Below are 26,048 nucleotides of genomic sequence, written 5' to 3'. Positions count from 1 at the left end.
CACCAACAGAAAAGAGGTATTGGGAAGTACAGCAAGTATCAATTATGTATTTAAAGATCTCCTACTTGACGTTTTCCTATTAAGTAGAACATTATAGCACCTGGCATCTATTTCTTCTCTGTTTCACTAAGATAACTTTTCATTCACTTAAAGCAATTGTGAGAATTCTCCTAAATTATATGAATTAATCTTAAGCACAAGATGATTACTTTTTAACAAAAATGTTCCAGTTATCCACAAAGTGTCCCCAGGTTAATTTTTTAAAACTCTGTCTATTTAACCAAATATTTTCATGCTTGGCAGAATAAGAAATTCTAAAATCTAGAGATGTTTCAAAGTCCTTCTCTACTAAAATATTCAGAATTCCATGAAAGTAAATTTTCAAGAGAATTAGGGCTAACTTTTCAGAATATCTGCATATATGTGTGTTTTTATTTTTTTAATGAAAACATCCAAATTTTGAGTGTTTGGGGTGTGGGAGCTGGGAGCAGAGAATAAGACACAGATTCAAAGTGATTACTCTTGATCATTGATGTCTTTTCCCGAGGGCAAAGAATTTTATTACCTGTAAAAAGCTTTGATACATTGAGAACATCTTGCATGATTAGTCGTGGAGTTAGCAATGTTTGGCCCAGAAAGGTACAGGATGACTTTAGAATCACATCATCTCCCATAATTATCTAGAATTCAAGTTTCCAAGTCTGAAGACATGGGTCTCAAGGTGGATGAAACTTGACAATTCTTTCATGATAATACTATTTGCTTAACCTTTCTAAAACTAGAGCTGAGATAGATTGTGTACAAGTCTGTATGTTTTTGTATTTTTATTCTATAAGCTTTTTCTTGTGACAGTTGTTTAGAGAGAAAAACAAAATGAACAACTGCTTTATTTTAAAATGATTATATCTTTGTAATCATCAGTTTTGTCAATTTATTTTTCCATGACAAAAATCAACATTTAAAGGGTTAAAAAAAAAGCTGATAATTTTTTTTTGGTTTTAGGAGACATTTACAAACTTAGTCCACTGTTTTTGGGAGAGAAAATATCATAGGGAAGTGAAAACAATCAGCCCGCCCCTTGTCCCCAAGACCCCCACAGGCTATAGATAAAATTACTAAAATTAGTCTAAGAATTTGCATTAGTTTTAATGCATGGAAAATAGCGAAATTATCATGCCAACATAAGGAATAGATACTATAATTCATAAGTGCCTAATTATCAAAATAATGACAATCATGGTTAGATGCAACCTAGCAGTCTTTTATAAGATGCAACTACGTATTGTATGATCATTCCTGTTATATATTACATTCAATCCTCATCAAATTAAGCTATGTATAAATGGCATCTGAAATAAACATTTAATTTCACAATAGGGTCGTATTCCGCTACTGTACATCCATGGCATGCAAGTAACTAGGCATTAACTGTAAAGTGTCATTACCTTCCAGAAATCCAAAGAACATGAAGAGTACATAAATAGTACTAAACATCAATTAGATTTGAGTGACTTTCATATTAAACAAAACTGTGTTGTATACAGCAGTTTTGGATATCTCTATCATTGTTCTTATAATTTCTGTAGTCACCCCGAAGTCAAAAACTACAAATTCAAATGTTGATGCTATTGAGCTTTAGTGAACTGTTGTCAGTCTTAGGACCCAAATGGTTCTATGTTCCAAAATGAAGCTGTTTTTTAATTTTTCTCTCTGCCATAATTCAGAATCTTGAGTCATTAAGAACATGCTGAGCGTGGCCAACATTGGACTAATTTTTGAACCGTAGACTCACTCTCCTGACACCAGTGTTAGGAACAGGGGGTCTGCAGATACCTTCCCAGCAACGCTCTTCTCTGTGTATATTCTCTATGAAATGGATGGCAGGAAGGACAATTTGGGGGTGTCACTTCCAAAATGCATTTCATAACATTTGTAAATGGTAAAATGGTAAATAAAATCTAGCAGTTAGAAGAGGAAGGCCCAAAGAAAATGACATGTCCTTATAAAAATGCAGATAGATCATTTAGGTCTGATCCAATGAGTCCTAAGCAATTAGAAAATTACCATACTGGAGCAGAGGCCTGCACACTAAATTTCAATCTCCTCAGGTTGTGGTATCAGAGGCTGTTTTGGAAGGAGGGGAAAAATTGATTGCTGGACAGGCTTTTCCATGCTCTATCAGCTCTGATAATGACTTAGGCAGTTGGCATGGACGACAGGAATGTCCCCTACACTCAGAATTCTAATAAACCTCTCGTGAAGGTGCACATATTCATCCAGACGGTTCATTCTGGTCTGCATTCCAGGTAGGTGGAAAATTGTTATGTTCTCAAATTGATTTGAACATGATATGGTCATGTGAAATATTTGAATATCTTACCTACATCCTACTAAATCAAAAACTTGCTATCACATTTACAAGATAAAACAGCATTTAAAGTCATTGCAATTTGTTCATTTTTCTGTTCATATACAAGTGACCTAAGTTTGCTTCTGAGGCAAAAACTGTACAATTCTCATCATTCAGGCATTATAAAATGTCTTTCTTTAAAGTCTTGGGATATAAACAGTTGATTTATATGAATTACATATTTTTCATCTGCATTAAGAAACAATATACATCTTTTTCCAGAGTATTTTAATGTTAGCTATAATAAGCCTAACATAGTCGTAAAAACTGACCCTATCACCTGTGACCACCAATACTGTTACTTTTATAAAACTTGTGAACATTCTTTGGCCACTTGGGACATTGCCCACTTAGAGGGAACTGCACTTGGGCCCTGGATCCTACAGAGATTGGTCTTCATAAAATCCAAGGTCAAAGAACAGCTTTAACGGAAGCCAGTTGCAAAGGAAATCAGTGCGGAATATACAGGAGTGGTTTCCATTTCTCAGACACAAGTTCCTTGACGTGTGGAGAGGTGTTTTCGATTTCGGACCCCTGAGGTCTTGTCTTTATTATCTGAAGGCTTCTGCTGTGAAATGTCTATCAGGGCACTGGCGATAGCAAGACCTGGAAGGAAAGGAGAAAGATACTTAAATGCTTGCTTACACATTTCTGGATGGCAACCCAGTGGCCTAGGGCCTCACTCACTGTTGTTTTATATTAGTTATGAAATGTTTTTCTGATCATTTGCAATCAAGTAGTTTTCTGTTTAATAAAATGTTCTTTAACTTGGACATGTGTATTTCACACCTGAACAACAAGGATCTAACAAAGTTAGCTGACTCTGACTTTGGACAGTCAAATTCAGTGCTTGAAAAAAACATCAGGTTCAGTGATGTCTCCACACCTTAGTTTCTATGCCCGAACACAAGTTAGCTCTGGATATACTAGGAATTTTCACTGCTACTATTTTTGCTTTGTTTTATAAAGCTCATATGAAGATTAAAAAAAAAAAATAAAAAACTTGGAGCAGTTTTAGGTTTCTAGCAAAATAGAACCAATATTGATACATGATTATCAACTGAAGTTCATGGTTAACTTTTTGGTTTACTCTTTGTGCTATGCAGCTCTGTGGGTTTTGACAAACGGATAATGTCATGTGTCCCCCACTCCCTAAAAATCCCCAGTGCATCACTGAATTATCACACCCTTCCTCAAAACTTCCAGCAGTTGCTGGTTTTTGCTTAAAGTCTCTGTAGTTTTTCCCTCTCCTGGATGGCACATGGTTGGGATCATATGGTGTAGCCCTTCAGACTGGTTTCTTTCACTTAAAACTATGTACTTTCTATAGTTTAAATACTGAATGCCCCCAAAGGCCCATGTGTTAAAGGCTTAGTCCCCAGGGTGGTGCTTCTGTGAGGCGGTGGACTCTTTAGGAGGTAAGGCCTAGTTGGGGGTTCTTAGGTCACTAGAGGTGTACCACCACAGGGGACTGTGGGACCCTGGCCCCTTCTTCTTCTTCCTGGCCATGTGCTGAGCAGTTTGCTCTATGAAATACTCCCCGTCATTGCCACTCAGCAATATTGAGATAATTTCTTTATCTCAGGTATTTTGTTATAGGGAAGGAAAGTTGAGTAAATACATTTAAGGTACTTCCATGTCTTTTGGGGGCATGATAGTTAATTTTCTTTTACAATGAATAATACTCTGTTGTATGGATGTATCATGGTTTGTTTGCCCTTTCCCCTTTTGAAGGGCGTCTTCATTGTTCTTACTTCCAAGTTTTGGTGGTTATGAATAAAACTGTTATAAACATCTGTGTGCAGGATTTTGTGTGAGCATAAGTTTTCAATTCATAAAGACCTAGATGTGCTAGTGCTAGATCACATGGTAAGCCTACGTTATAACTTTGTAAGAAACTACCAAATTGTCTTTCAAAGTGACTGCACCATTTTACATTCCCATCAGCAATAAGGAGAGTTCCTGTTGCTCCACATCTTCACCAGCATTTGATATTGTCAGTGTTTTGGATTTTAGCAATTCTAATAGCTGTATAGTACTGTCTCATGGTTGTTTTAATTTGCAACTTACTAATGACATATGATGCTGAGCATCTTTTGATATATTTATTTGACATATGTTCACCTTCTTTAGTGAGGTATCTGCTCACATCTTTTGTACACTTTTAATTGGGTTGTTTGTTTTCTTATTGTTGAGTTTTAAAGTTTGTTGTACATTTTGGATGCCAGAATTTTACCAGATATGTTTTTGCAAATATTTTTTCCCATTCAGTGGCTTGCTATTTCATTCTCTTAAACTGTTTTTAACAAGTACCCCAAGGACAGAGTTTTGCTATGCACAAATGGGAATGGAAGAAAGATAATGAAGTTTAGTTGATAAATGTCTTAGAAAAGGACTGTGGGTATTATTGGCAGAATATGATCCAAAATCATAGGCAATTAAATAAACATTGTGTTGTTATATTAAATAATTGTTACATTGTTTGTTCATCGATTGATAGGAACTTTCAGTTAGAGGCTCGGGGTCAGTAGACTTTACTAAATTTACACAGCGATGGCTCAATAGTGTGCCCTGCCTTAGCGTAGCTACAAAGGAATCACTTCAGTTTCTATCCATTCCCATAATTCATGAGTAAAACAAAGTATCTCGAATCACCATCCTGCACCACAGGGCCAGATGGCTTAGCCTTGTCGGAGAAGTGCTCACCCAGGAGCTTCGGATTGTTTTCCTTCTCCAAGGTCTTAGGGGCTTGACGTCCAAGTGAGCTGACCTACCCCTGAGCCCTCATGCCATCGTCTCCACGTGTCGCTCTGAGATGAAGACCTCTGTTTCGGATCTAACCCACTGAATTATTTTATTCCTGTAGGTCCATTTATTCTAAGGAAGCTTCACTTATGATCTGGCAAGAACACAACTCAGGAGATTTATGAATAGAAAGCAATGCCAACAGAGAGGAGGGTCATCCAGCCTAGCCCAGTATCATGCAAGTCAGGAGGGCAGGGTTCAAGAAGTCTGGAAAAATGTGCCACATGGGCCAGCAGGCCAAGGCCTGAAGATGCAGAAGCTGTGAGACTCTTTAGAGAAGAGCCATTTTCATAGCTGAGGAAGGAAGGCCAAAAGTAGAGGGGGGCATGGGGGGACAGGGAGTGTGGCCAGCAGACTTAAGTCCCTCGTTTAAGACATTCAGCAAAGGACAGAGACACATAGCATCTTCGTGGGGGATGCAACAAGTCCAGGTGATGTGATATGATGCATTTTAAAAGGAAAAGGGAGACTCAAGTACATTTGAAAACAAAAGAGAAGGTATTGGGGGAGAAGGAGGAATTTATGGTGTCAGAGAGGGAAGGGATCACAAAGTTAATAATAACTGGTGGCTAGCTGAATAAATGCACACATTTACCTTTTAAGGGCTGCTGTGGAGTAGCTTACTTTTCCAGGATATTAAATATTATCCCAGAATACTTAGAGATAACACAGGTTGCAAGTCTAAATTAAAATGGTGAGGTGCAGGACATTAATTAATGCTTCATAAAATGGAGGTGAAGGGCATTGATTTTTAAAAAATCGCAGACTGTGTTTGTGCTAACTGGACGTTCAGGCAGACCTCAAGTTTCTACAGCTCTCCTGGCATGCTTCCGTCCTAACTTACAACTTCCTGCGCTCATTCCTGGCACCGTCTTATGCAGAGACAGCCAAATATGACAAATAATGTATGTCTCTTTTAATGTGCACAGAGACCACTTACACTAATTTCAATGATCACAACATCCAAAGATGAAATCATTTTATTCATTAAACTATTGCATGACCTGGGCCAAAGAAACTCTGAAAAATACTTTTCCATTTACATATGGCTGCAAATTTTCTTTTCCTTACAGAAGATATAGGGCCAGGGAGGAGTAAATAGTTTTGAGTTGCCAAAATGGGAAATTCTATGCTAATTCAAGGCTGTCACAGTATCTGTGTATTGCAGGGTATACAAGTCAAAGCCTAATTAAAGTAGTGTCTCTCACAACATGTCCTGGGTTTGCTAATGATTCAGAAGCTTGGAGACACAGTCAGTTGAAAAGTCAAAAGTCACAAACCATATTTCAGTTCTTAATTTACAAATAAAATTGCAAATCATGCTGATTTTTAATTTGACAGCTTTTTATCCTTTGGTGAAAATGGGACAACAAACCACATTTTCAGGTTCTGTATAAATGGAAGTAAGTGGATGTGAAACCTCTTGTTCCCCAAGGCAGATATATGAGTGTCCCCTGTGTTCTCACAGAGGACTTCCAGATCCACCTGCTCAAGGGCTTACCTTCTGGATGGGTCAAATGACAATTTCATTCAGATTTAAGCTTGAGTGTGTCACTAGATCAGTTTGTAACCCACCAAGAGTTATTCTTCCTTTTAAATCTTGTAATTTAATGATGAACAACACAATGATCCTACTAACTGAATCTGTGTGTAAGTTTACCTAGAATGCCAACTTGAGTATAATTTGTTACTATTTTTGTATTTATTCATATTTAATACATGATGAATTTTACAAAGACAGAAAACAACCAGAACAATCCAGAAATTGCTAGATCTTTTTTCATCCTTACAAGAGGACCAGGTTACCAGAGTGAACAAAAGAATCAAGGTCCCTGTCTTCCCCAACTGCATAGTGTTGGGAGGACCTGGGAGAGGGAGGAAGTCATTTCTGCCACTGCCCTTCAGCCCTCTTTGTTATTGTAGGGAAGCTTATTTTCTTAATTGATGAAAAGTCAAGCTAGTAGCGCTTTAAAACAGACAATTTTACCTCCCCCAATCCCTAATTGTAACTATAAGCTGAGAAGAGAATGAATATACAGATAATGGCAAGACTATATAAAACAACAGAATTCTGACCACAATCAGCAGCGACATGCTCAGAAAACCAACCCATTAGCTACAAAGACCATCCCAGAAAGCCAGCCTGCGACTGTAAGTCAGACCAGTAGGAGTTCAAACTGCTATCTCTAGTACCAATCCACGAGGTCAAATAACAATCCCGGTAACCCCTGGGCCCAAAAGGCTTGGACTTGGTTTGTAATTGACAGCTTCACTAATTTGTACCTACTTCTAATTTAGGACAAGGAGAGGGAGGGAAAGGCACACCTAACGGAAGAGCAGAGGCTCGCCTTGCAGTCGGCCTGCGCGGGTGGCTCCGGGGCCAGGTGCCCCACCTCTGCCCGGCTGGGCCTTGCTCCTCCCTGACAGCGGTCCAGCCTCGCCTGCCCTTGAGTGTCTGCCAAAACACAAGCCGCCACGGCTCACGCCCTCGCTGTAGCATGAGATCCGAAATCAGAGATGTGATGGTCTTGGTTTATTTCCGCACTGGCAATGAAGGGATAAGGGCAACTAAGATCCTCCCTCGATTTTTCAAAAAGATACACATGGATAAAGTAAAAGCAACCTAGACGCAGGTTCATCCTGGTTGCCCCTAGCGCGCGCTCCTCCTCCCGGGCCAGACGTCCCAGGGCGCCTTTCCCGGTGGGAGGTTTTCCAGGCAGGACCCTTGCGCCTGGCACCCTGGGAGGCGGCGCTCGGTCCCAGCCGGATCTGCGCAGTGGCGCGTGCTGGGTGCCGCGAGAGTTCCATTAAAATCAGGTCACTCCCGAAGATCATTTTTCAAAACGTCACACAAATCATCTGATGAAATCCACTTATTGTGTTCTCTAGGCCTAGCATAGTTCCTTGTTATCAAAGCAATACAATTAACTGGGGGAACAATTCATTATTTTAGACTGGCGGTCTAAAGGAATTTCATTTACCATGTCAAGATGATGCACAGACGCTGCAGGCTAGCTGAATTTACATCAAAATATACCGGGAGATTCAATAAAAATGCTGGGGTTTAAAAATTTATTATGAACTTTACCTCTTTGTACTTTTAATTCTTAAATACCAGACACTGTGACATTTAGATTATTTAAATAGGAAGTATAAACCACACGAAAAAGTAAGTCCATCTTCTATTTCCTACTCATCTTCCGCGGCCTCTTGGAGTCTCTCAAACTGGTCTTTGCCAATGCTGGTGGCTGCCCTCGGTCACCCAGGGCAGGTGAGCTGTGAAGGAAGCAGTTCTGTCTGGAACCACCAGAATTGCCTTCAGCAAATGGAAACAAGATGGTAGTCACAGGGTTGGTTGCCAAAAGTTACCCCAACTGCTGTGTAAATAGGTAGAACAAAGCACCAAAATCAGATTGTTACTCACAGTCTTAAAGAAAACCAATATTTTGCCTCCTAAAATTGAAGAACTTGTTATCTATTTGAATAGGTACAAACAGACTCTAAAGAGAAAGCAACATAAATGGTTAACAGCTAAATATTTAAATGGTAAATACATCTTTTTCAACCGCTGAATTTGCCACAAAAATCACCAAGGAGAAACATCAGGAATTTAGTTCTTGTTAGTAAAACTCTAGTTTTCCCTAATGGAAGTGAAATGGTAATAGTAGACTCTAGCAGTAACAATCTAATCATAAAATTACTGATGTGTGTTTTTTTACAATTATGCAGAACAATTAATAAGTACAGTAATAAAATACTGCACATCAAATGAAATTGCCTTGGAAAGAACATTCCTGCTTTCTGTACAAACATAGCACTTCCATTTCACATTTGAACAAAAGCCTTAGAGAAGTCATTGGTTTTGAAATGCTCTCCTCCCAAGTCTCTGCAAAAGCAGGCACCACTATATATTTTAATTTTCCAGGAAAACAGCTTCATTAGGCGTGAAAGGTTAATTGCAGGTTTAAGTGGAGTTCAGGGAACGGTGCGGGGTCTGTGGTGAATTGCACAGTCTGCGCGGGAAGACTGAATGAGTGCTATAAACTGTTTGCCCTGCTGAAATGTTTTACTACCTCATTTACTATCTGTCTTCTTTTACTGCTTGTATTTGTAGTTCTTCTAAACCTTTAATGGCTACAGTTTTATTTCACTGTAATCAGATTTAAATGGAAATACCATGCTGGGATGTTTAAATGTTTTCCCTCTGATTGTATATAGCTACATACTACTGATCGGAGTCTTGGCTATCCTTCACATGATTAAGAAAGTGACTTTGGGAAACTTTGATGTGACACAGACTCTTGCTATTGTGCAGACTTCATTTAACATTCAGTGTGGCCACCCTTGCCAATATGCAACGAGGTCTAGATGCATAATTAGAAAATACGCATTTCCATTTCAATTTATCTGTTGGAAGGCCAGCATGACTGAAGTCATTATTAGGCAAAACTCCAAAGGTTACATTGTTGGAGAAAAATTGAAATGCTTCAAGTGCTGAAGACACCAAAATGACAAATGGACTAGTCATATCTGTCTGAGAGCTTAAAGAAATGCTTTCCCAACCTACTTAAAACCAACGATGGCTGCAGATGCCAGTGTTCAAATACAAGGGATCATCGTATTTGGGTTATAAGGTTGTACCTGGCCCTCGATCCATCACAATATTTTAGAATTTCATTTAAAGACATGCTCTTCAGGTTGTAGAAAATGTAATCCTACCCTAGCACTACAGGCGCCTGATCTACCACTTCCTGTGACATTGCTGAATACTCCCTAAATTTTATAAGAACTCTTTCCTCATTGGTTAGAACTAGCTAAGTAGATCATGGCCATTACTGTCTCAAATCATTGTTAAATGAAAAATCTTCACGGCTGTTAGCAAATTAGGCTTCTTTTAGATTTCATCAGTTCTAATTTTAATTACATACTAGGAAATTTTACATGGTTTGTTTGAAATATTTTTTCATTTTTTTTTCTTCAGAAACTCAAAAGAATTTAGCCTTGCAGCTACCTTTTCATGTTGGTAAGTAAATTTGGTACTAAACTGAGAAGTTCCTCTTTTTAAGCAGAATGAGGAAATATATTCTAGCATTTTCTTCTTTCAGTGAACAACAACAGTTCTAATATACAACAATTCTTTCTTTTAAACCCTAGTCATCCTTAATTTGAGTTAATTTAAGTGTTGATCATTCATTGAAGAAACTGGACTCCTGCAATATGTAATAATGGCCACACTTTTGGCAGAAAATGTATAGTTTAGTGCTTCTAGTGATAAAATGTCACTGGTTACTTTACATTAAATGTAGTGATGTATGAGAAAGCAACTTATAAAGTTTTATGCAAAATTAGCTGCTTAGTGAAAAACAAATGCCCAAAAAATCCACAGTCCTGAAGATCAAAAAGTCATTTGAAGAGCAAATTTCTTCATTCAACAACTATTTCTTAGGTGCCAACTGTATGCCAAGCTACTGTTCCTGTCCCTAAGGATTCACCAGTGAACAGGACAGACAAGATATGAAGAATTCTGCCCTTCATGGAGCTAACACTCTAGGAGGCCAAGCACGTGTCTTCTTTGGATCAAGTAATGGTGAAGATTAAATGTAACAGGCTTAGAAAAGCACAGGCACATCTGAGGTCAAAATGTCAGTCCCTGTCCTCCCCCCACCACACCCTCACCACCAACATCATATCACAGTCGCCATGTAGAAAGGCCGAAGCCAAAAAGGAAGCAAGAAACAAAAAACTGAGCACCGGGACATTTTGCTGTATCCTATAGTAGCATTCGTTCATTTATTCCTTCCCAAACCAGCATGGCTGTGGCTGGATGAATGTCAAACAAGGGAAAATCGACAGAAAGATGGACTCAGAGACCTGAAGACACCATCCATGTGGCACCGTGTGTTTCGACGCCGGGTATAATGAATTTGAGGAAGTGCCCGTGAAGACATGCAGCAGCCGGTGAGTTCCCCACTCCCTAGGAATGTGGGAATGACTGAAAGTGATAACGGCCCCCCAGGATGACGACACTCCACAGAGAGAGCATTACTTAATGTCAGTGCTATTGGAAATATGACCATCATCTGCTCTTGTACATTTTTCAGGGTTAAAAAAATGCTTTTCCACCATGAGCTAGGTTGTTCCTCCTAACTATTCTGTTGAAGTGGGTCAGGAAGCTATTTTTGTCCTGGTTTCACAGATGACCAAAACGAGGCAGTGAGCGAGCGAGTGATCTGTGGAGCTCACACAGCAGGGGTGCAGGGGACCTCAACCCAGGGCCCTCGACTCCCACTCTGCTCACTTTGCAGCCCTGGGAGGGAAGTTGTGACTCAAGCACAGGAGTCTACCACAGGATTTGAGCCAAAAGAAAAACTAAAACCAGAAGAGATGTGGAATCAGTGTGGTCAAAGGTATTAATTAATGATGACAGTAATCAAAGCAACAACAATAACAAAACACCAAAACCACCAGTCTGGCAACACTAGCTGCAATAAACAGGCATTGCCTGGGGACTTTGTATCAACGTCCAAAGTCCAATGTCATCAATAGGAGTGGATGGCAGTGCTGGTCAAGTCCATGAGTGTGGATAGAGGGTGTACTGCCAGTGAGTTGTGGCAGCTGGCTGTCCTTAGAGAGCGCCATGCTAGGGTGAAGATGAAGGAGCTCCTGGTTTGCTAGGGATGCAGTCATGCATTACGTGAGGGAGGGATGCGGCCGGAGGCAAAGAAAGCCAGGGGACAGCTCGGTTGGGTGTGGAAGTTGAAGGTTCCCGAGGGCAACGGTCTCTGAGCTGTCATTTGATGAGGGAGTCAAGCCCGGGCTTGGGGCTGTGGCTGTCCTGGGTAGAGGGAGCTCAAGTCCAGGGGCATGGGGGAAAGGCGTTTGGGAAACGTCAGGGCCTTTGCTGTGGGCGAAACAACAGAACAGTGGGCAGAAAATAGTCCAAGGATGGCCTCTCATGCCAAACCCGGACACTGAGTTTTTATCTCAAGCCACAAAAGAGCCGTGGAATGACTTTGAGCACATAGAGTTCAACCTGATTTTTATTTCAAAAGGGCACCCCTAGTAGTAGCATGGAGGGCAGATGAGAGGAGGGAGCCAGGCTACTGTTACTGACCAGGATAGGAAAGCAGCCGTGGGGAGTGAGGAGCGAGGGTGGGTGAAAACAGGGTGGAGTCGAAGCGACTCCCAGTTTTCTGGCTTGGATGTCTGATGCTCATGAACCTTAGGCACCAGCACAGGATGGAACAGAAGCAGCCAGGGTGTGTGGGAGGCAGTGGTTCAGTTGTTTGGTTCTAGACTTAGCGAATTTGACAAGTAAGGGACATCAGGATATGCAGGTGTGGATATGCATGGATATGCAGGTGTGACACTCTGGAATGAAGTCTCTCTCATAGGGCTACAATTGGGAGTTGTCTGCATGGATGGGATCTGGAGACTTTATAATTGTATGGTGGTGTGGGTGGTGCTAGCTGGTGCAAAGGTTAAAACCCAAGATCTCCATGGCTTAACCAAATAGAAGTTCATTTCTCACAATGCAAAGTGTTTGTGCCAGGGTGTGAGAAGGGGGCACAACTCTAGTCCACGTGTTATTCAAGGACTCAGACTGATGATACTTCTGCCGTCTTTGACCCAGGTTTCTTTGAGCATTGACACCTACGTAGCCAGTGGGACATGGGAGGTGAGAGTGTGGAAAAGCTATCTCTCTCCTTAAATCATTGTGGGTCAGGAAAGTCCACAAGACCCTTCCAATGCCATTAGCAAGTGCTGCTTCCTGGAAATGCCTCTCTGCTGGGGGTGGGGACAGGAGCATGCAGTCTCTGCCCTGGAGTGGGTGAAGCCACCCTGGTAGAGAGAACAGTGAGGAGAGAAAACTAAGCAGATTGATGGAGGCTGAGGCCAGCCTCAGACCCTGTAGGAAGACTCGTCAGTAGTGGGTTATACTCTATGGATTCGGTTCCTGTTTGCAGCAAATAGCCCCCAATTCCATGGCAACTCTAAGCCAGCTGAGTTTGTGACTTCCAAACCTCTCCTGACTTGAAATTCAGAGCATCCCTTGAGAGACATCGCTTGGAAGGAAGTTGGAGTAGGTGGTTTCTGAGATCTCTTCTGTCTACACATGTGTGACTGCAGCTGCCCTTCCACAGCAAGCCATCAGCAAGGCCCCAGACAGAGCTGCTGTCCCCGTCACCTGTGCCGTTATGTGGTGAAGTCAGGAGATTGGCTGGGTTCAAGAACTTGCTAGAAATGTGCACTCAGTCTTGCTAGTTAAGGATGTGAGAAGGAGCAGACATTCTTCTGCAAGAGTCAGAACCGTTCTGATAATATGGGATGTGGTTTGTACTTAGGAGAAGTTTCCACGATGCCAGCAATATTGGTCAAGAGACTGGCTGTCACTCTCACAACAAAGAGGTTGAGCAGTGTCCTTGCTCAGGCTGGGATGTGAGCTCAGCTCCAGCAATTTCTGAGCAGCCTGACAGTTTGTGTGTGTATTTTAAAAATAAATTTAATTTTCTATTTTTTTATGTTTTAGTATTTTTTTTTAACTCTGCCTACTCCTTTTGATTGTGAATACCTGAAAAGTAGGGACTATTCACTCTTAGGTTCCAATATTTATTTATCTTGAGTAAGACACGTCCTGGTTAAATACTGCTCAAATGGGAATGAAGCAAGGTCGCAAGGAGCTGCATGCTGCTGAGGGACTGGATTCTGAAGAGAAGTCTCAGATCTGTTTCACTCTAACGGGTGTGGAAATACCAGGCTGCCTCCTTGCCTCTCTCTCCTCTGGCACTTGGTTTCAGATGGTAGGGTGGGATAAGTCAGGCTGGGGTGGGAACACTCTGGCATCAGTGTGGCTGGTTCACGGTGACCATGACAGTGACCATGACGGTGACCCGGGAGACGATCCCGCAGGTGCCAATGTACTCCCAATGCGTTGACACCTCTACCCAAGAACAGGGCAGGCTACGCCCAAAGAGAGAGAGAGCCACACAAGTGTGCTTCTGGCTCAGGTCTTGGTTCACATCATCTCTGAACAGGTTTTCATATTTGTGGCTGTTTGAACAAGATTGACGAAATACAGAAACAGCTGCCACCCTGGCTTGGTGTCAAAAGCCCTAGCAACTCAGCTCTCCCCAAATGCCCTTGGAGAGGCTTGTGGTATTTAAACCATGTTTGGAAGTTCCACCACCAGCTCCCTTCAACTCCTGAAAGGATCACTTCCCCAAGGGACAAATCAAATCACCTTTCACAGTGTCATCTTTCTCAGAAGATTTGGGCAAAGTTATAGCTGACACATATGCTTTTTATTAGTTTGTTTTGTTTTCAGCTCATACCCATTTTTAAGAAATTAGACTACAAATTTAAGTCAAGATTAAACAGTTTTTGGTGGCAGTGTGTCATTATTTTCTATGGCTTTTGTGTGAGAATACGGGGGCGTGTAGGAGACAGATACAAGGCTTACAATATCACACAGCACAGATATACCACCATGAATATTAAAAGACAAGTTATCAACTGAAGCAATGAATTTTAGTCTTTTCCAAGATGATGTTCTTACTCCTTTAAGCTCTTAGCAGTATTTTTTTAATTCAGTATTAAAATAAATAGAAAATACACAACTATCTCTGCAAAGTCAAAATATTATTTTAACAAATTCCATTAGTAAAGCAAATTTATGGTTTCTATATAAACGCAGATTGTGGCAAAAAGGGGGGGGGACAAGCAAAATTATGCAAATCCTCACTCCTAGCCATTTAGATAAAATGGAAGGAAAAATTCTATAGAGAATCATGGTTTTTCCATTAATATTGTTATAAATTGCTTAGACCTTCCTAAAAGTTATTACAGATAACTTAAAGGCCAAAGGCATTTTAACAAAAATGGAGGTGTCTATAGCCACATTGATCCTTGATAAATCTTTGCAGAAGGAAAAGGCCGTATAGTTAGTTGGACAGAATGTTTTTCCAAAAAAGACTTGAAACCTTCCAGTGATGTTTGCTAAGAGATCCAGGACCCTGATAGTTCACATTCAATCTGGTAATTCAAAACAGGGACTTTGTGAAGTAGTTTGTTTAACTGACCTTCTTTAATCTGAGAGACGATGATAAAAAGGAAGCCTCCATTCTCTGAAACAATTTCAAGAATCTGAGTCTGTCCCATAAATGCTGACCCCTCTGAGTGAAAAAAGTATCATTTTTGCTCTACTTTGCCTTTGGGAATAATCAAAGTGGCCTCTGAGTTACTATAAATTGAGAAGTGTCACAGAGTCAGCATTGGTGGGGAACTTTCAAACTCCACAGGCAGGTAAATCACAGAGGGAAGCAACTTCAGGGTGACTGGAACTTTCTGATGTCACATCCAGGGGGACCAACACTGCCCTGCATCCATACCTAGACATCACAGACATGGCAAATTCTCCTCCCGGCTTCCGCAATCCCTGGCCACTTCTGTGATCTGCCAGGTGTGTCTGCAGAAGGGGCATCTCACCAAGCACAGGTACTTGGAAGGGTGGCGATGGGATGGGTTAAGAGATGGAGGGAGCGAGGCATTCTTACCAGCATGTGTCTCTACAGGACGCCCACTGGAAGAGAACCGAAATGTCACCTGTGGGAGAGATGGGACTGCCCTCTTCCTGAGGTGTACTCAGTGTCGGGCCACCTACCTACTCTTCATAAGTGCCTCACCTGGCTGAAGATGAAAAAAAGTATTTTCAGGACAATAAAGGGAATCTCTGGGGATCAATGGCTGATTAGAGTGAGATCTTCTGAGCCGTAGGCTGTGAGCAATGTTCTATAAAGGGTTTTCAAATTAGTCTTGCTCTGAGGTCTGGGCGAGAGGCCAGTTCACCACCCAGCTGCCTCTGACTTTCAGCCCAGTAGTTGATGAGTTCCCATAATTAGAGGAAAGGTTTTTTTTTTTTTTTTTTTCCAATAAGTAAAAGACACTTATTACATTTTTGAGGCAGTAAGCATAAGAGTATGAAGCATTACAGAACTATGGTACTATCAGGTTTAAAAATTATAATTTTATCAGATTTAATCCAGTTTCTCATATTAATGTTGGAGAAATACAGAATAAAATTTTTATTGACAAAGTTATTTATAACTTGCCCAAAAACAATGTAAATGGGGATCTCAAAAGGACATAACTTATTTAAAATCAACTGGTACTTTTGAGTCTCCATCCTTTTTTGTAAAAGTATTATTTAAAGCATTTTTGGCAAATCTGGATCAGAAGTATCAGAACAAAAGCAAGTTCCCTGTTAATTAGTGCACATTTTAACTAATTATATTTTGTTCCAATTTAACTTTCTAGAGTTGGAAATAGCAAACCAGTTGATTTTACTCTTTGGGCAGAACTAATTGAGAAGGGGATGGAGAAGTAAAAATGCTCATCATGAGCCAGGGCACCACAACACCAAAGGGCTACTAATATTCCTAGAAAACTAGAGTAATCTGCAAACATGGAAAGAGCACACGATACGGAAGTCCTCAGGCTCATGACTACAGCACTCTGGATACGGGATGATATGTAATGTTACCTGCACCAAATACCTGAGCGAGCCTCTGGAGGCTAAATGTGGCTGTGTCTTTGTACAGAACTGCGTGCATGACTGGAGTGGGCCCAGCCGAATGTATTAACTCAACCAATTATATTCCAAATCTAATTTTAATTCCAACAAATCCAATGATTGGATTGAAGGTGGTTGAACTACCTGGCTGCTTGAACTGTGCGGATCAGAATCCAATTGTGGTCCCCTTCATGGCATGTATGTGAGATCATGTCCCGAGGTTTATGATCCTGCCAGAGGAGCTGTTCACTCTAATTCTGAGCATGGGCTTTATTTAGACGCAATTCAACATGGCAGAGTCAACCTCTGGGGAAGGGAAAAGTCCAGCAAATCTCTAAGATTACCATGGGATGAGACAGGCTGTTTAGTAACTTCAACTAATTGGGGAAAAGGCTTGCTAAAAACAAGGAAGCAAGGAACATACTCAACAAGGAAAGCATTCTAAAACATGGAGCACTATCATTCAAATGTGAGCTGCATGTGGCTGATCAGCCCCGGCCACAGCCCCAGAGTCCAGGTCCAGAGGAAAGGCCTCCCGCACTTCCTGAAAGGGCCATTCATACTCAAGAATCTATGCCACATTCCACAGAAGGATTTAGAAACTATACCACTAGACTTCAAATGGTGTGTCTTTCGCAGGGCATTTAACCTTTCTCAAACATTTATATTGGATTGGCATTTCGAAAATAAGGTGAACTGAAGAGAGAAAAAGTGTATTTTTTAAAATATATAAAAGCAATCTGCTCAACTTTCCATCGTTAACATATTGACATATGTTTTGTTCTAGTATTACTCAAAATTAGCTTTCAGATAAAAGTTCATATTAATTATCCCATAATGTAGTCTAATCACTGCTGACATTTTGAAAGAAGATGTTCAGACAGCCAAGATAAAACTAAAAAATGGGTGCAAAAATATTACACGTGTTCATCAAAAAAAGCCTATCACCCACTCCACCAGTTAATTTTCTCTTCAAGTAGAACTCTACAGTGACCACACTGGAGGTAGGTACCCTAACTGGATTCCCTGGCCTACTCGGGCTGTGTGCTTTTCCCTGCCTCACATTTCTCTGGTTCTTAGGAACATAAGTCAAGATGATTTTGGATAATGTCAGCTTTAATTTCATTATTTAATTAATCTTTATGACTTTTAGTATGAAAAATAAGTTCCAGTGTGTCAAAAGATTTATGTTTTAGATTTCTCTTTCTCAGTTGAAATGATTAGTCCTAGAATTAAGTGAGCATTAATCCAATCTATTGAATCTAGAAAACATTGAAAATTTTAATATTACAAAAGTAACATTTACTATTACATAAAATTCCTAAATCTCAATAAGAAATTAATGTAATAGAACTAGTGCCTCTGAATTTTTCCTCTCTGAAATGTGAGTATACATTAGCCACTATTTTCAATAGAAAAAGTTGAAATTTCTTCTGGTGGAAATGAGTTAAAACCAACCATAAATGTAATTGTGGTACAGAAAGCAAGAGAAGATAATGGTTTCTATTCTCTCATATTCTTCAGAATAAGTATTCAAACAGAGTTTGTGAATAGTTAAAGAATATAAGGATTCAGTGGGCTTAGAAAAATTTTTGTTTCTTATAATCCCAGTGTAGTACATACAAATCATCTTAAAAGTATGAGAAAACCAGGTTCATTAAGCATGTTTATAAAATCATTCTTAAAAATCTCATTTTACCAATAAAGATGTATTTTATACACACACACAGGATTACATTGAGTCCTATGAATTAACAAGTTGTAAAATATCATATTAAATTTATATTTGGCACTCTCTATATTACCAATATGAGCAGAAGCAAAACATCTCCCTGCTTTTTAAAAAAATCTGCTTTTGATCAGAATATGCAATCAAAGAAAAAGAAAAGACAGTAATCATCACAAACTGAAATTGGGACCCCTGATTTGAGATAACTAATCAATACACAATTTTCTTTTCCAGGGACATACAGAATCAGACATTTATTAAGGAACTCTTCAGACTTTCATGCAAGGTAATTAATACAGGCTCTGCTATAGAAAAATTATATTTTAATGACTTTCTGTTCAAGTTACATGAATTTTATGTAAGGAAAATCTTATGAAGTATGAGATTTTCTTTTATTAGAATTTGTGTTTGAATATAGTTCCTTTCATTAACATTAAGTCGGTTAGCTTTAATTTGTGAAAAAGAATTGCTAAGTTTACCACAATAGTTTGTAGAGCTTTAATTTGCATTCATGAAAAAACACAATAAATTAATTTTCCTTTCTTGGAAAAAATCTGACAAATGCATTAATCATGAAGAAACTGAATTCAGTTTTCTTTACTCTTTCAAAAAAGATAGATGTAGATAAGAGACTACTGATTTAACATTCTTTAAGCAAAATGAGATGTAATGATAATAATGGGGATATTCATAGACCAAAGAATTTTAGTGTTAGAAGGAAACTTAGAAATTCTCTAGTATAACAAAAAGGGAAAAAGCAATTTAGTTTTCCAAATGGTCCATGGAGCCAGGTAGTGAAGAGGTATTATTTTCATTTTCTCCATTGGAAACTACCACTAGAGTTAGAATTATTCAAGTACTAAGTTGGCTTTTAAATCATGTTGGTCCCTCCTGCCCCACACTACTTGGCCCTAAGGTTTTGCCAAGTGTAGTTTGAGCTCACAGGTGACACTGAATCATAGCAGGAAAAACTTTCTACAGAATTTAGATTAAAAAAAAAAAAAAGCCTGAAAACAGCACTAAAACACTTCCGAACACCTACATTATGCACTGATTCTTTTGACAAGACAACACAATATTGTCAAATACATTTACAAGTTTGTATCACTGTGAAAAGATTTGGATACAGAAACATTCAACAAAAATAAATCGTATTGCAAATATTTCTTATTTGCGACTTGTTATTTTATCCCCCCCTTTTTTTTTAGACTCAAACACTTGCTTTTATATATAGTGCAAGTTACAGATGATCTTTATGATTCCACATGTACACACTGCTTGGAAATCCCTTCCTACTCTTAGAACAAAGGAAGATCCTCCTATGTTATCATCCATTTTTAAATTTTAATTTATTTTGGGGTATTATTAAGAAAATACAAAGAAAATTACTAAAAAACTGTAATCACAATATTCTTATCAAATGTTCACACTATTAATCATTTTTGAATGAAATGTAATTTCAAATTTTGATCTACAGCATACATTTGTATGTATGTATGCCACATATATAAAATATAATAAGTATTACAATAAAAATATTATATAGACATAAATTACTGGGTTGCATTTGGATGTTAATATAATAACTTGTAAGGCCCCTTTAGTAGAGTCACTTCACTATCATTAGAAACACTTCAATTCTTAAGTAAAGGCTTAGACAAAAAAAATAATGTGATCTTAAAAAAATGGAAAAGCATTTTGCAGTTCATCCATTATGTTGGACTATGGGAAGGATTCATATTCTCCCTTCACTGTGGGATAAAGACAGTGATATCCTTAAGGAAAGGAAGAGGATAATGTATGTGCGCCCTCACTGTGCATATTTTCCTTGTGCTAAAAATTCTAAGTTCCCTTTATCCCATTGGATCTTTGTTTCTGTAGGAATAAATTTAGATTCTTCTCCTCTTAATCTATGTCTTTTTCTCTGCACATTACTTTTTTATAAGAAAGAATTTAACTTATTTCTTATTTTCTTATTAGTTTTTAAAATCTATTCTTACAGCACTACATATGTCAACTTGAAAAAGTCAATACTGATGGAGTGTTTTTTGCTAAAGATAATCCTTACTGACATTTGAGAAAGAAAACTATCCTGGTTGTTTGTTTATACATGTAAAAAGATTGCATTATTTTATTATTATTTAATTTTGATGAGCTATTTATTTTCAGAAAAATTTAACAATATTGGATTTTAGCTAAATGATTATGTACAAACCATCCTTCATTCTATCTTTTCATGGAAACACACAAATTCCAGTTAACAAAGATAAGTATTACAATAAAAATATTTCCCTAACTCAGATACGGTCAAACTGATTATGAATATGTGCAGAATTTTTTCAAGCAAATATCAGTGCAAAGAAGCTGGTGAGCATGGAGCTGGTTTAGAGGGGTACGGGGCAGGTCTAGGGCCCTCTGGACCCTCAGTCCTAGGGGACATGTGGGCAGCAGCCTCACTGGGCCGGTCTAAACTTGACCCTGCTTTTCTAGGTGAGCCAGCAATTTGGAAGGCAGGGGAGCTCACAGATGTTTAAGGAGCATGTTCGCACCTAGGCTTGAAACAGGAATTTTTGATTGATCCTCAATTATACAAAATTCAGCTAATCCTTTTTAGAAAATGTAGAGTTATGAAAAGGTTATTAAATTGGGATAGCCCATTTGAAAATGATGGAATTGGCAATTCTGACACAATGGTTTAGAAAATCAACTGCTGCATGATGTGAAGTTTACTAATTCCAGAAGTTTCTTCTGGGATTGAAACTGGGTCTACTTAGGTGGCACCTGCTATTTGTTCTCAGCACCTGAGTGATCCCCTTAAGAATCAAACCCTAAGCATGAAGAACAGCCGCCACTAGAAGGTAACTAAGGAGCGTGTTATTACACTCCAATACAGTGCAAAGCAGAAATGCAGAGGAAGTAGTCATAAAGGAATGTGAAAACCTTAACGTTAAAACTCAGTGTAACTTGAGCCTGTTTCCCCATTAAAAAGTGCTTATTTCTAGGCTGGGTCCTGTGATGCACATCTGTAATCCCCGGGACTCCAGAGGCTGAGGCAGGAAGACTACAAGTTCCAGACCAGCCTCAGCAACTTAGTGAGATCCTGTCTCACAATTTAAAAAAAAAAAAAAAAAAAAAAAGGCTAGGTGTAGTTCAGTGACAGATCACCTCTGGGTTTGATCCCTAGTACCACCAAAACCCCAAATGCTAACTTCTATCAGTGTTTCTTTTTAATCTTAAAAAAGCCCTGCTTTATTGAAACATGAGTGACATACCAAAAGCAATTTTTTTATTGTTTAATACGCTTTAGTTCATATATAAACTTCTGAGACAAATATATTTTATAACGACACCCTACGCCCATCTCCTTTAGATTATAATTATTTTCCACTTTTTGTCATTTATCCTTCTTCTATCTCTTTGTAAAAGAACCCCCTTTAGTTCCTAGCTTCCTTTTCTTTAAAAAGCAGGTGGTGTGATGGCTGGTATTTGACACTTTTGATTAAATAATGGCATTACCTAAACCACCTTCTATTCTTCAAGGCCCTCCTTTTGTGAAACTACAAAAATGTCTACTAAAATCTCTCTAATGCCATCTTCTGTGAGCCACTTAGGTTGTCATATCATTATTTGATACTGTGGAACACAGGAAATTTCAGATGGTTTTAATAACCATTTCTGTTATTATGCTATTGCTAACTTCTCATTTTAGTTCAAAGGTAATTTACATTTAAATATCTTCTATATATACACCAGTTATAGAAATAAGTACTGATATTTTGATACTTCCTCACATCTTCATTTTTCTCTTGAAACTTTTTTTGCAATTTTAGTACTAATAGCTATACAATATTGGGTTTATATGACTGTTTTATGTGGACTGACTAGCAGAGCTCCTGTTTTATTAATGTTTTCACTAATTCTGTGAAGGTGATTGTTTTTAAAAGCACAGTGGAAATGAATCCAGGTTTGGTTAACCATGCAAGGTCACTTTAAAGTCCAGCTTACATCCATTCTATGCACTTTGGGGCTGCCCTTTCCCTTCCAAGAGCTCCCCTGTGGCTCTCTAGCAAATGCCTCTCAAGCCAGATCTGACTAGATGGTTACTGTGCCTCTCAGACTCCAGGAGTCTATACCACAGGTAATCACTTCGTTAGAGTTTGGGTCTGGAATGTCCCAAGTCTTGCATCCAGAGGTGGAGCTTTGGGGAAGTTACTGGCATGAGAACTCTGACCTCCTAAGTGGATTCATCCATTGGTGGCCAACTAGACTACTGCGAGGTGGGACCTTGCTGGAGGAAGCAGGTCACTGGGGTGGGGCCTCAGAAGGCTTCATCTTCTCCCTGGCTCCTTCCTCCCTGCCCCACCTCTGCTTCCTCATATCTCACTGGGTTTCTCTATTGTTATTTTTAAGCATGACTATTGTTAGGTTTCAGAATCAAGCTGGCATCTCACCCAGCACACCTGAGAGGACTAAACCCCCGATCTACTCATGACAAGGCAGAAGCACGCCGCCTTGCCAATCACAAGAGATCACAGCATATACTATTACTTAGCATAGCACAAGTTGTGATCTGCCCTGCACGGGCCCCGCGCTGTCTTGAAGACTTTGGTACATTACATCTGACTCTTCCAAAAACCATAAAGTACTTGCTATTACCTTGTTTTAAAGATGAGAAAACCAAAGACTGGTAACCCAGGATTTGAACCTGTGTCTGCCAAGCACTCTGCCACTGTCAACCAGCTTCTAGAGCAGTGGTTCTCAATGCTGAGACCCAGTAACCTCCTTTCCAAGGTTTTATTGTGCCTTTTACTCTCTGAAAAGCAAGTCACAGAACATGTACCATGTCCACATAAATAATTTTCATTAAAGCAAACAGTGTTCAAACTGTAATATACAGGAAAAATAAACAGAGAGCAGTTTAAAATAAACCAGTGCCTATTTCATTAGGCAGTGCTTACATACAGCTGTATTAGAAGTAATCAGATGCTCTCGTCATTTATAGAATCACTGAGGATGCTTCAGGTAGAAATGCAGATGATACAGTGTCTTTTCTACCATATGAAAGTGACTTAATAAGTAACGCTGCTGTCACTGATGGGCTTTGGACAACTCTAAAAGATTCTAAAAACAGAGTATAAATTTCTACTCTTTCATATGGTGATTCTATTTCTGGAAAATTCATTATATATTGAAACCACTAAAACATTGAGTTTAGTGTAAAATAGCAGTTCTGAGTTCAGACAACTTTGGGCAGTTTTTGTTTGGGCCCTTTTGAGTGTCCAGCAGGGCTCTCACTGGCTCTGTCCACCTGCACAACAGGCAGGTCCTGGCTTTCTGCTGACTCAACACCTTTGTAGTGGCCCCAACTCTCCTGGGAACCTAAATGCCTGCAGTTTTCTAACAGAACATAGGAATCACGGTTGTAAGCGTGCGGCTTTGACATGTGCTCTTAAATAGGAAGCAGGTAGGTTGAGGTTTGTTTTTTCATTTGGGAGCCAATCTAAAAATGAGGAAATCTCAGCTGGGCGCAGTGACTCATGCCTGTATTCCCAGCAACTCAGAAGACTGAGGCAGGATGATTGTAAGTTTGAGGCTAGCCTCTGCAACTTAGTGAGATTCTGTCTCAAAATAAAAAAAATAAAAATAAAAAGACTGGGAATGTAGCTCAGTGGTAAAGTGCCCCTGGGTGCAACCCCAGTTGTCTCAGAGAGAGAATGAGGAGCTGAATTGCTTTTTATAATACAGCACCCCAAGCTGTACACTATAACTTCTGTTTTGTTCTATTTGTTAGCAACAAGTAGCCAAGTAGACCCACTAAATCAAACTAGGCCCACCTTTTGAAGGAGGAATACCACAGAATATGTGGCTACATTTTAACACTGTCATGTCATTAAAAAAAAAAAAAAGAAATTTTCACATCTTTGGGTACCTTTTACTTTTGGATGGTACATTACTCTGAAAGTCCCTTTGTATTAGCTATCTATTGATACACACCAAATCACACTTAAACTTATGTGCCTAAAATATCAAGCATTTACTGATCTAAGTGGCTCTGATCAAGGCCTCTTATGAGGTTGCTGGTAGGATATTGACACAGCATGCCTGTAATCCTAGCAGCTCGGGAGGCTGAGGCAGGAGGATCATGAGTTCAAAGCCAGCCTCGGCAACTTAGGGGGCCCTAAGTAACTCAACAAGACTCTGTCTAAAAATAAAAAATAAAAAGGGCTGGGGATGTGGTTCAGTGGTAAAGCACCCCTGGGTTCAATCCCTGATGCCAAAAAAAAGAAAGGTATTGACACAGCTACTTCATGTGAAGATCTGATTGGAACTTGAGGGTCTGCTTTGAAACTCACTCACACAGCTATGGATGAGAGGCTCTTCACCAGGTGGGTCTCTCCACAGGTGAGTGTCCTCATGACCTGGCACCTGGATTTTTCCAGAGAGAGTTGTCTCAGAGAGAGAATGAGGAGCTGAATTGCTTTTTATAATACAGCACCCCAAGCTGTATACTACAACTTCTGTTTTGTTCTATTTGTTAGCAACCAGTAGCCAAGTAGACCCACTAAATCAAACTAGGCCCACCTTTTGAAGGAGGAATACCACAGAATATGTGGCTACATTTTAACACTGTCATGTCATAAGACTCAAGGACAAGCTGTCTCTGTTTGGAATAAGAAAGGCCTAGAGAATGAACAGAATTACCACCAGAGTAATGTAACAGGGGCACCGCCTGCCAGGAACTAGTCTGGGGAGAACCAGTCAATGAGGCACATTTTGAGCTGAGTTAGAAAAGATGGGATTGAGTGCGATGAGATGGGACAACAGGAGACATAGGCGGGTAAGCAGACCCCATGGCAGACCATAGCCTTTATTTCATATGCATGGAGGACAGAGTGTTTGTGTCCCCACCGATTCACGTGTTGAAACCCTAACCCTCAATGTGATAGTGTTAGTAAGTGGGGGTTTTTGGGGGTATTAGGTCAGCGGGGTGGAGCGCTCCTGGATGGGAGTAGTGCTCTTAGAAGAGACTACAGAGCCTTCGTGCTGCTTTCCACGCTGGGAGGACATGGCAAGAAGACAGCAGCTCAACCAGGAAGCAGGTCCCCACCAGCCTGCAGATGTGCCAGGGCCTTGACCTGGGCTCCCTGGCTGTGAGAGATAAATGTTTGGTATTTAAGTCACTCGGGGGTGTTTTTGTTATAGCATGCACACCTATAGTAAATATATATGTACATCTATATATAATATCAACAGTACATGCAGACATTTTATATAGCATATAGAGCACCAAGCACCAAAACCTTCACCATCATTTTATCCAAAGAAAAAAGGAGAACATTCACCATGTTCTTAAATGTGTGTACTTTTTGATGATAATGCAGGAAAATATTAGGCATGCAGCACGTTTCCAATATGCTTTCTGCACCCATCGCTGGAGACTCTAAGCTGAGATCATAACAAGCAGAGGTGCATTGGAAGCTGTTCTCCATTCTGCTGCACCTCCTCCGGGCTGAGTGAACCCATCATTCCTTACC

General features: G+C 39.6%; 1 protein-coding gene across 1 annotated transcript in view; it reads right to left on the bottom strand.

Moving 5' to 3' along the window:
• Window positions 1–548: 548 nt before the first annotated feature.
• Atrnl1 (attractin like 1) overlaps window positions 549–26,048 on the bottom strand; it is a 723,769-nt gene continuing 698,269 nt past the window's right edge. Inside the window, exon 29 of the mRNA XM_047554248.1 lies at window positions 549–3,016. Within this exon, the coding sequence (XP_047410204.1) occupies window positions 2,895–3,016 (122 nt within the window). The 3' untranslated portion in view covers window positions 549–2,894. The remainder of the gene's footprint in view (window positions 3,017–26,048) is intronic.

Source organism: Sciurus carolinensis, chromosome 5 (genome assembly GCF_902686445.1).
Source record: "Sciurus carolinensis chromosome 5, mSciCar1.2, whole genome shotgun sequence".
NCBI lineage: Eukaryota > Metazoa > Chordata > Mammalia > Rodentia > Sciuridae > Sciurus > Sciurus carolinensis.
Note: the sequence above shows the minus strand (reverse complement) of the source record. Positions and strands in the feature narration are given on the sequence as shown.